At 39.9% G+C, this 12549-nt stretch overlaps 1 protein-coding gene across 3 annotated transcripts in view; it reads left to right on the forward strand.

Annotated features, from left to right (window-relative positions):
• The window catches only part of cadm1a (cell adhesion molecule 1a), a 484161-nt gene that overhangs the window by 441667 nt on the left and 29945 nt on the right, over nucleotides 1-12549 (forward strand). For all 3 annotated transcript variants that reach the window (XM_080749745.1, XM_080749747.1, XM_080749746.1), the window contains one exon: nucleotides 5895-5987. In XM_080749745.1, coding sequence (XP_080605871.1) covers nucleotides 5895-5987 — 93 coding nt within the window. The remainder of the gene's footprint in view (nucleotides 1-5894; nucleotides 5988-12549) is intronic.

Consider the following 12549-nt stretch of genomic DNA (forward strand, 5'->3'; position numbering starts at 1 on the left):
GCCGTGACCTCTGAAATAATCATATTTTAACTGTAGACCCCCGAGCACTAAGAGTTGAGGAATTATATTTTGTATAACTCGGTTCTATTGTGAAAATAGCCGATCTACATGCTCACAACGCCTTGCGTTGTTATATTTGACAATTTGGCCAATGTTTAATTAACTTAAAATGTCACTTTAGAAATGTGCAGATGCCCTCTATACACTTACACTGTATGTTGGTTGGTTTGCTGTTGAGTGAGAAAACAATGCTGCACATTAAGTTAATCATCTGGGGACCCCCCACAATAATTTGGGGACCCCCCTGGGAGTCCCGACCCGCAGGTTGAGAACCACTGCCATAATGTAACGCTGGGATTGCAGCTGTAGTGTCTAGATTAAAGCTAGACAGCACTTACTGTATACGTGGTGGTGGGAGATGCTTCAGTCATCGTCGTTCTCTTGGAATTGATTTCGTCATTTCTCTTTAACCGAAACTAAAATGAATCAAGGAAACCGACACTCTGTTCTCTGACTCTTCATTGGATTGTCTTTCTGCTTTCTCATGCACGCATGCATGCATGCGTGCTGTGCTGAACATCAGTTACCGTTTCGTTTACCTCTCTAAATCTCATTATTAGGGAAGCACAGATAAAATCGGTCGCACATAAGCAGCTATTTCCCTCGTTGACTGCCATCAGCATGTCGACAAATAAAGATGACATCCGCCGATGGCGTTATCCATTGTTGTGATGTATAAATTGTGCGCTGGCTATGTTGGTGTGTTGGTTATCTGCAGCCTGCCAAGCTGTAGACGGGGAGCAGTTGTGTTATCAATCAGACATTTGGGCTAAAACAGGGGTCTTCAACAGGGGGTCCTCAGAGTTACTAAAGTGGGTCCTCCAAATCTTCCAATCCTTTTTATATTAACAACTTGAACACTAGTGTCCATATTCTGAGAACTGTAGCCAAAAATAGCAGATATACTGAGCTTGTAGATCGGCTATTTTCGGCAAAGAGGTTGGTGTAGAGGGGAAAAAGAGCAGACCAAGTACAGAGTGAAAGGTCAAGTTTATTAAGTATTGACGGCTCAAGTGGTTAAATATCTGAAAACACAAATTGACATGAATCCAAAATACACTGATGATTGTGCTGTCAAACGAGGATAACAAAAGGATAACACAAAAAAAGTCCTGGGGTTTCCATTGTGGTCCTATGTATTCAATTCATCAATATAGCATAAAGATAAGAAATACATATCATCAGCAAATATAAAAACACTATGTAAGTACAAAGTAGAAAAACAAAACACGGTGGCAGTGATTGCCATCTCCTTTCTATGGGAAAAGTGAGTTGAAAGATGGATTTTCAGGCCTGTTTTGAAAGGAACCAGTCATCCATTTAAAATAAATAATAATAAATATCAACCAAAACAAAATAAACTAATATCGGTATTGTTATTTTAATTAATCGGTATCGGTCCAACATTTCCATATCTGTGCGTCCCTATACTATGACATTGTAAAACTAGAAAAGCAGTTCCTGCAGAAACTGTGTGGGCTCACTGAAAACAAGTAGGTAAATCGTGTATGGTAGAAAATGTACGCATCCCTCCTCAGACAGACTTTCGATACAGCTCAAGCCCAAGCAGTAATATAAATGGTGAGATAGAATTAATTTCCCAGAGGAATCCACTGGGAAACATGTTTTTCAAAAATCTTAAAAAAGTATAAAACATTGTAAAGAGATAACTGGGTAAAGCTGTACAAGTTGAAGTTTGAACGAAATTTCTAGCTCAAAGAATATGGAAGCAGCAGGAATGCCAATGAAAGTGACGGAATAAAGAAGAATAAATAGAAATTGGGATCAACTTGTCAACTTGCTAAAGCGAGCCCACAATAAATGTGTGAAGGCCTCTGTCCTGTGTATTTAAAAACTTCACAATACTGAGACACCAAAGTGTTTTTCAACTCTCAAGTGAGCTGTTGTTTACTGCCAGAAGAGTGTGCAGTGCACTGTCAAAACATTGTCTGATTTCATGTGGGATGATATTTGCTTAATGGCATCAATTATCAACTGCATCACCCATATTAACCCTGTCCTAGCTATGCTTATTGTTAGTCCTCGGCTATTCTCTTTCCTTGGTCCTGTAGCGTTAAAGTTAGAATCCACTCTATCCACATGAACTCTGGTTAAACAAACTCTGTGAGGTCAAGACAGTGACAGTTCCTTTTTCGCACAGCCTTCATTTGCAAAAAAAGAACATACAAAGACTATTATTGTCTGTGGAACATAACCGATCCTGCAATTAGTGATGAAAAGAAAATTCACAAGCATGATTGAACACATTGAGAAAGTAACTTAGAGAATGTGGGTGGCTAAATTGCTGCTCTCCCTTGCATTTTATATCCAGGTGTAAAGCCTTTAGTTGACAAACTTTGACTAAAAAGACTCCCTAAAAGTGAACAAATACATCCATGTGACAATGTTCTTTGTTAAAAAAGAAAAAGACAAACAACGCATTGCCTATAATAACAACCTTCCTGTTTGATTAACTGAAATTCAGACTTATTTCCAAAGGCAGTTGATTACAGTAAAATGCTCAGAGGCCGCCACTGGTCATTTAAAATAGGCTACCTTCAACAACTCATAAAGGTTACAACCACACTTCCGGTACGTAGAGGAGCCTTCACTTTAATGATGTGACAGTGTTGTAATGTATATGTTAAAGCATAATGTTTTATCTGTAAGTTTGAAATGCATGAAAAGTGATATAGACTTTTGAATTGTTTCACTCAGAGTCCCTGCATCTCTGCTATTTAGGCTATGCATTGCTCATCACTCAGTCAGATGATCGTACTTTGCAGCCTTCTTCTAAGCATATTCCCGTAGCTTTTGGCCAATGGGGGGGTGTCCCCAACAGTGGTGTAAAGTAACTAAGTACATTTACTTAAGTACTGTACTTAAGTACAGTTTTGAGGTATTTGTACTTTACTTGAGTATTTCCAGTTTTCAGTACTTTTACTTTTACTCCGCAAATATTGTACTTTTACTCCACTACAATAATTTTAAAACTTTAGTTACTAGTTACTTTGCAGGTATAAATTATAATATTATAAAATATACAGTACATTAATCCACTTTAGCCTTATTTTATATCTAGGCTATTTGAAAATAGCCTATCTACAAGCTCACAACGCTTCGCATCGCGACCCGTTGTGAGCTTGTAGATCTGCTATTTTCAAAGATTTTGTACTTTTTCTTTTGGTACTTTTAGTACATTTTGATGCCAATACTTTCGTACTTTTACTCAAGTACATTTTGAATTCTGGACTTTTATTTGTAACAGAGTGTTTCTACATTGCAGTATTGATACTTTTACATACTTACTTAAAACATGTGAGTACTTTATCCACCACTGGTCCCCAACTAGTAATTTAGTGCAGGTGTGATACAGCACCTCTTGCGACATGTACTGCTTCCCGTATGTTGCGTATAATTCACTTAGAAGTGAAATACTATTCCAATGACACGAAACAAGCAAGCCTCTATGAGTCAGCAGGTGGAAAAAAGCACATGCACCCCTGTCATAATTTGAAAGTCAATGAGCTGCCGTGTGCTTTGATAATCCGTATCATTCAAGACACAAAGAAACAAATAACACGGTACATATTCAGGCAGTCTGTTTCCTTTCATTTTTTTCTATTGATATGTTTTTAATGAGCTATTGACACTGATGATCCCAAACATCTGCTGGACCCTCACAGTTCATGACAGGATAGATCCAATTAGTCAGCACCACTGCTGAGCTGGAGTTTGTCAGCTCTCGAGCATGTGTGCTCAATCAGCACAAGCTGTGCTCTCTCTCTCTCTCTCTCTCTCTCTCTCTCTCTCTCTCTCTCTCTCTCTCTCTCCTTACATTTGCACCACTCAACCTTGTACTTCTCAATCCTGGATTTAAAAGAGCGCATGGCAATGGATTAAAAAATGCATCTGAGCGTCAACAAGCATTTGAATACTGATCAGCTGAAGGCAGCCTTGATAAAGCTTCGCTCAACCGGCCAGGAGGGCATTTTCATGACAAAATACTGTCTCTTCTACACATGCATGCATGGATTGATTGATTGATTGATTGATTGATTGATTGATTCCCGATTGATTCCCGATTGATTCCCGATTGATTGATTGATTCATTTGAATTCAATTTGTTTATTCAGTCCCTGTGGTATATGTGTGGTCACATTTATTTACCATGAAATCCTCTTTTATAACAACTTAATCATACCTCATATCCCTGCCTTCTTTTTCTTCATACCAATCTTTCCCTTCTCCTCAGTTTTTCTTATACTACAGTATATTGGTTTTATTTTCATTAAACTGCAGAGTGCTCTTCCTCCTAATCAGCCTCCAGAGTGACCCATTTCTCGGCGTCTCTTAACAATAACCCCCAGCGGCTTTCCTGTCCATTCCCGGCCAATCAGAACAGCATGGGAGACATTCTAACCAGCCACTGCTGCCTGCAGCTCCTTATCAATGCAGCCCTACTACTCCGACAGGGAAAATGTCAGTGTTGATATCCCCCCGTGGTTACTGGCCCTGTAGAGGAGTACAGCCCGGGCTAATGAAGTAAAAAGGAAAAGACTACATGGGGAGAAAGAAATGGCCTCCAGCCAAAGCCTGTGTACCAACCTGGCCCCCGCCAACCTTCCAGCACCTCACATGGCGTTTGTTTTTCATGTTTATTTGCTCTGATAGGTCCCCTCGGATGGTATCAGTCATATACCTGTGTTTCTTTCCCCACATTGAATCATTTGCTTAATATGTTTGAGCTTGTGAGTCATGATGGGTTTGCAACCTCGTTGATATCGTCACCAACAGCCTCGTCTGCCCAGGACAACATTAAGCATGCACCGGCACGCTTTGTTTGTCAAGATGGTAATAATGACAGCGTCAGTATTACACTGGTACAGAGTTGCTCGGTACACGTTTAATCGCTCCCAACAGCCGGCCGCTTGCCGGGTGTAGTCAATTTAACATTTCCCCGGTTCACTGCGTGCTGGTAGACATGTACGTATTAAAAATTAAAAACCTAATCAACTTCCCGCTGTGTTTTGCGACAACTAGCTGCAGCCTCACCTCCGTATATGCAGTGGGGTAAAGTAACTAACTACATTGACTCAAGTACTGTACTTAAGTACAATTTTGAGGTATTTGGTACTTTACTATACTTTTAAGCTCACAATGCGTCGCTATACTTTACTGTCTTATTTCCAATTTCATTTACTTTTAAGCTCGTAGATGAGCTTGTAGATCTGCTATTTTCTAAAGATTTGTATACATTTGAAATGGGACATTCTGCATAATGAGTACTTTTACTTTTGGTACTTTATGTACATTTTGATACCAATACTTTTGTACTTTTAGGGTGCCCTCACACCAAAGTACCTATCCGCCAATGCATTTCAATGAGACTGAAGCGGTTTCATGCCAGCAGAGGATTTCTGCAAAAAACGCTCCCTTCTCATTGAAATGCATTGGCGGAACGCGGATTCCACTCTCATAGGTACTTTGGTGTGAGGGCACCGGCACCCTTACTCTGAATTCCGGACTTTAACTTGTAACAGAGTATTTCCAGAACGCTGGATTAAATGAGAGAACTCAACGACATTTTGCCGCTTTCTCTAGAGACCGTTGTCTTCTAAACATGGCCTCAAACACAACCCACAGAGGCAGAACCGGACAGGCTGTTGGTCGTGTATATCACAAGGCAACAAGGCAACTACAGTACCATCACACCCCTCTGCATCCTGGCATCGTTTTATCTCTACTATATATGTTTTTTTATTTCCATTTTATTATTTTTTTCCACTCATTTGTTTCCCGCATGTGTGTCATGTATGTGTCTCCTCATTCAGATGCTCCCACCACAACCCCTATACCCACCACAGCCACTCCCTCCACCACTACCACCTCCACCACCGCCATGTCTCACCCTGAAGCCAGTCAAGGTACAGTATCACCAATTTATAATTTACAACTTAATTGTAAATGTAATACATCAAATCAATATATCAACATCAATACATAGAAATGTTAATCTAAGAAAAAAGATAGACCAAGCACCTATTCAGTAAAAAAACGTGTATATAACACCTAAAACATGCTATCTAGCTTTCATGTATGGTCATTGAGAGTAGGCGAGTGCTAGGGTAAATGCTATGGGTTTAGGTAGAGTCTGAAGAGGTGAGTCTTCAGGCCAAGGCGGAAGCTAGGGAGTGAGTCTGTTGTTCTAAGTGCGACAAGGAGTCGTTTCTCAAACTTTCACATTTCAAGGTTTCCCCTTAACTACGTCAGTGTACTCTGGCTTGGCTGCTTTAAGCCTCCTGGCTTAAAGCAAGCTTGCTTTAAGCCAAGAGTCTTGCTAGAGGCATTCAACCATGAAGCTTCCATAGGGAATGAATCGGACGGCGCCCTCCTCCCCTCATCCCCCAAGGAGAAGGACAGGAGAGGTGCTCCAACAGTGTGCAGAGCGGTAAGGGTCCTTCGGGTCATTTAGCTGGGAACCCCCTGGAAGCCCCTCAAGGACCCTGAACTCACGCCGCATCTTCATCTCCATGTCACCTTGCATTCTTTTTTCCCCTTTGTGTGAACATCGATATTCTGCCCAGTGTACAACCAGCTCCATGGAGCAATGTCATGTGCTGTGAAATTATTTATTTATTTACCCTTCATTTTTGTTTGCTTGCAACTCTGTGTGTGCATGTGTGTGTGTGTGTGTGTGTGTGTGTGTGTGTGTGTGTGTGTGTGTGTGTGCGCGCGCGCGTGTGAGTGTGCGTGTGTGTGTGTGTGCATGCCTAACAAGATTGAAAGTCCAATAGTAATAACCATGAGTCTCTCTCTCTGCATTGCTGTCTGTGCAACATGTCACAGCAACCTGCCCTCCTGACATACAGTACCACTGACATGGTTCATTCTCTCTCTCTCTCTCTCTCTCTCTCTCTCTCTCTCTCTCTCTCTCTCTCTCAGTGGTGTAAAGTAACTAAGTACATTTACTTAAGTACTGTACTTAAGTACAGTTTTGAGGTATTTGTACTTTACTTGAGTATTTCCAGTTTTCAGTACTTTTACTTCTACTCCACTACATCTCGGTCCCAAATATTGTACTTTTACTCCACTACAATTATTTGAAAACTTTAGTTACTAGTTACTTTGCAGATATCAATTATTATATTATTAAACATACATTAATGCACTTTAGCCCTATTCTATACCTTGGCTATTTGAAAATGGCCAATCTACAAGCTCACAACGCGTCGCATCGCGACGCGTTGTGAGCTTGTAGATCTGCTATTTTCAAACATTTTGTACTTTTACTTTTGGTACTTTAAGTACATTTTGATGCCTATACTTTCGCACTTTTACTCAAGTACATTTTGAATTCCAGACTTTTACTTGTAATGGAGTACATCTACATTGCAGTATTGATACTTTTACTTAAGTACAAAATGTGAGTACTTTTTCCACCACTGCTCTCTCTCTCTCTCTATCTTATAGGCAATTTGAAAAAAGATATATATATATAAAAGTTTGGTGCAGTTTCCTTTAGTTTAGTTCTATCAACACATTGCTATGAAAAATAGAACAATATGCCTACATATCAAGGAAACATAATACTGTGCAAGGAGAGGAAGAAGCCATCAGGCTTATTTGGACTCCTTTCCTTAGTGGAAGAGGTCACCAATTAAACAGATTAGAAGTTCAATAAGAACAATTCAAAATAATACAAGTTATCTAGGGAAGCAGCTGTGCAATAAAGAACAAAAATAACACATTAGGTAAGATAACACATACTACTGTAGCAAGGAGGGATAATTAACCTTTAAATGAGACGAAGGAAGAACAAGTCGACAGATTTTTCTCAATATACCAAGCATCTTCATAGACTTACAGTATCAATCTTGACACCCAAGCATTTAGTATATGGAACCTGGGAAATTTCTGGGCCTTTTCTTTTCGGAATGTTTGTATTGCAAAACATCATGAAGTCGCATGTTTGTATATTGAGAGTAAGCTTTGTTCAATTTAAACATTTAAAAAACAATTCTGCAGATCGGTTTGTGAGATTAGCTCCGGCCGGTGGCCTCCCTCTCTCACTCCCTCACTCCCTCACTCACTCACTCACTCACTCACTCACTCATCCACTCACTCACTCTGCACAGACCAAAGCTGGAGTCTCTTAAGCCTAACCTATAGTTAGGCCCAAATCAGAAATTAGCCTACAAAAACAAATATGTTGATACATACTGTACATGTACTGTAAGCCCCTCCCATACACTAAAATGTGTACCCGGCCTGAATGGGTTAAACAAAAACCCATTGTGATTGTAGGATGTTAACTCTTGACGCTGTGACTGAGAAATGAGATTAAAGAACGGACGTATTTATAGCGACCGTCAGGTCGCAAGTTACTATGAAAAGCATCAGTCAGTGAGTCTGTCCGTCAACTTAAGTCACGTCACGTCACGTCACGTCACACTTTTGCCCTACTCTTATCTCCGGCACCATTGCCCCTATCCATGCCTCATTTCTCACATGGCACTCTTCTAGCGCCACCATCAGGCTGACTTTTTGCAAAACACATTTTTGGACACTGCTCCTACAGATTTTGGCCTAAAATCACGCAAAGCGGTACACATTATCTCTAAAGTCATGTCATCAACATGGATCTGTCCCATTTCCCATATTCCCTCCTGATTGGCTACGATTGCCTTCTAAAGTTTGTGTATGCGACTTGACGATCGCTTATCTCCCGATTAGGGAGTCTTACTGGTTTTTACTTTGAGATAATGTGGGCTGCATAGTGCCGGTATTTAATTGAAAACGAACAGCATATGCTAGAAAGCATCTCATCCTCTTCAGCCCTCGATTCCATTACTGATGTTTACGTAGATGGAAGGAAACAGGCTCTCATGGCCATTACGCACTCTGCTAGTTGATTTCATTCATCCACAAACTGAATGTTTACAGCACCCATCAGAGTAGCAGCACCAGAGAAATCTATCAGGGTGAGATAGATTTTTGATAAATGTCACATCACAGGTAGAACGTTGCAAATGCCTAAAAAATTCTATTAGAGCCCCAATGCTGGGCTTTTAACCGCTTAAACCCTTTATACTTTGTTGACCAGGGTCTCAAGGGTACTCGTCCTCCAACAAATCTTCTTGGCCAAAAATAGCACACGACAAGCGTCACATTGCAACATGTTGTGAGCTTGTCAATCTTCTATTTTCACCGAATGTGGGCCTCTTATGACATGCCCAGAATAGCAGATGACATTTGGAAATGGCTACATTGCCAAAATGAACGCCAAAATGAATGTCGAGAGAATAGAGAACAGCTCTATTTTTTTATTTAGTTAGTTATGAATTATAAGATTTATTGAAAGATTTTGTTTATTTTCTTTTCTTTTTTCTTTTTTTTTCAAATCAAGGCTTATGGTCCATTGTCAGTTTCCAGGGTTGTGTGGTTCAGTTTGTCCGTAGCGGTGTTGACTCTGGGCTTGTTTGCCTGTTTGTTTTCACTCACAAAAGAATGAAAAAGATAACATCGATTAAGCAGAATGTGAGGCAGGCAGAACGCCTAAAAACCCTCCAGGGGCTTGAGAAGGCTCTTTATTTCTTTGTCCACCTTTTTGCTTTCTCTCCCATTTGTGTCACACAGGGAAGTAAAATAATGAATTTCCCATCCAGATACACAATGCTGTGTACTCAGGGCAGGAGTCCATTATCTCTTTGGTAGACCCGAGAGTCAGTCTCTAAATGCTTCCCAGCTTTTGTTGTTAAAACTGGAGGGAAACAATTATAGGTCCCTGTTTGAACGATCTATGGCGCATCCGCACACGCGCCTTGGGGACCAAGTCCAACTCCACTTTCTGCGAGTTAAACGGTGCATAATCTGGGTAAGGTACAAGGTGCACTGCCAAGGGGTTGAATTTACTGTAGCCTTTGTATTAGATACAGTTGCTGGCTGCGCCGGGACCCCTGAATACTAGGGATGGGTATCGTTGGGATTTTATCGTTTGGAATGCTGCTTTGATTATCTATTCTTATAGATTCATCGTAATATATATATAAAAAAAAGTACAAAAATTAAGTAAAAGAAAGAAAGAAAGAAAGAAACAAAGAAACAAAGAAACAAAGAAAAATAAATATATTGTCGTTGTCGGGTGGAAACCTTGTATGTCCAAGTTAGTTTTGTATTTATCATTTTAAAAATGAACTAAACTAGTGAAAATAGCAGATCTACAAGCACACAACGCCTCGCACCGCGAGGCGTTGTGTGCTTGTAGATCGGCTGTTTTCATTAGTTTTGTGCAACAGTCTTGTATGATGAAGCAGGACTTTACTTTGCGAAAAAAAATCACAAATTTGAAACTTGGAGATACAAGGATTATGCCCGACAGTGACAATATGTTAAATTTTTAGATCAGTGTTTATCAATTTTGTGGTCTGGGGCCCACCAGGGGTCCAAAATCGTTCCTCACGGGTCTGCTCTCATATGCACCTCGAAATAGGTCCTCGAAACGTAAAAGTTTGAGAATGACTGGTTTAGATAACAAAAAACATCTTCGTTATTTACTAAAGCATTTACCTTGCTTTTAGAAGTCCCCAGACGATTGGTAGGCGGAGAGCTCCAATCATCTGGCGGCATGAAAGTATTTTGTGGTCAGGGCTTTTAAGTGTAGAAATAGATTGCTTTCTGCATAGAGAATTCAGCAATCATCCTCCTACACTGTTATTTCTCTTACCACCTCCACACTATTTGGAGAATAGTACAACTAATGAGCCACACACAATCTACATTAATTTATTATTCAGTACATAGTATATTGATAAATATGTACACTACTTTTTATTGACCAACATTTCATTTCATTGAACCTTGTTCCAAATATAACACAAACTAGACAGCCGGAAAGGCAACAGAAGTGAAGCAAACACCATCTGGTGAGCCAGTATTTTCCAATTAAACCAATCAAAATGTCCTCCCAACACAACATGACCAACTCCCATCTCTGTACATCAACAATGAAGACCCGCATGAGTGTTTCAATATGAAACATACTCCTGTTTAGTCTCTGAACCACTTCAAACGTGAAGTTGAGGCAGCAAAGGCTAATTCAGTGTATAGGACAGGTTAATGGTAATACAATAACTGCAGTCATTTGATGCACAGCCCTGAGAGAAGAGCATGCATTGGGATTTATCGTGCCTACATGCAAACACTGGACTGCAAACACTTATTGTGCTCCATATCCTATAACCCAGGTGTAGGCAACTTTGATAGAGGGCCAATATATTTCCACACTCACTCCAGAGGGCCACATTGCATATACTGTTGTGCAGAAACCGTATACATCTCTGAATTTAACTCATTTCTTAAATAAATGAATGTCCTACTTCGTCATTCTGTCATACAAAAGTAGCACATTAATAGCCGATCTACAAGCTCAAAACGCATCACACTGTGATGCGTTTTAAGGTTGTAGATCTGGTATTTTTGCTATTTTGGAATTAGAATCCTGAAAAGTAACATTTTAAGAACTAAATATAAATACATTGCACATAAAAATATATATTTAGTCATTAACTCATTGAATGCCATTTCAAGATGGCCCCCAAGTACCAGACTGCCACTATCCTAGATTTCTAGTGCACGGATCAATTTTTAGTGCACGGATCGTGCACGCCCATGCACCATATATGCATCATATGTGTAGTACTTTTTAACAGCTTTCAAACAAAAAAATCCGCTTGGAAATCCGTTCAGGCATTCATGAGTTACAAGCCTTCAAAGTCAGACAAAACAAACACTGCCACCTTCCTAAATTTTAGTGCACGGATCAATTTTTAGTGCACGGATCGTGCACGCCCATGCCTAGATCATGCACCATATGTGTAGTACTTTTTAACAGCTTTCAAACAAAAAAATCCGCTTGGAAATCCGTTCAGGCATTCATGAGCTACAAGCCTTCAAAGTCAGACAAAACAGCCATTTTTGACATTTTGAAAGATGTGTTTGTTATGGGGCTAAACATGCAATTTCGCAATTGCGATCATGCCTAATACATTTGAGGCATTTTTAGAAATTTCTTTATAAAAAAAATTTTTGAAAAATTTTTTTTTTTTTTTTTTTTTTTTTTTTTTCAAAATGGCTTCCAACTCGGGAAACTTGGGCTGTGGCAGCCTGGGAGTACTGTAATAACTCGTGAAACTCGTGCCTTGGCAGTCAATGAGTTAAGCTACCAATATAGACTGAAGTAATTAAAGTGGGTCATGCTTGCATGTTTGGAATTGTAACATCTGAAATCTATAATATATCAATCAGTATTCTGATATTAATTAACATTAAGTGAAGGTGGGGGACACATGTGGCCCCCGGTCCACTGTTGCCCATGTATAACCTAAAGGAGATGAAACTCTTAAAGCAGACAAGAAATCATCAGCAAGGCAACCAATAACTTCAACAGCACTACCAAAGCTGTATTCACACACGCACGCACGCACGCAC

The sequence above is a fragment of the Nannobrachium achirus genome, assembly GCF_963921795.1.
Source record: "Nannobrachium achirus genome assembly, chromosome: 19".
NCBI classification, from domain to species: Eukaryota; Metazoa; Chordata; class Actinopteri; order Myctophiformes; family Myctophidae; genus Nannobrachium; species Nannobrachium achirus.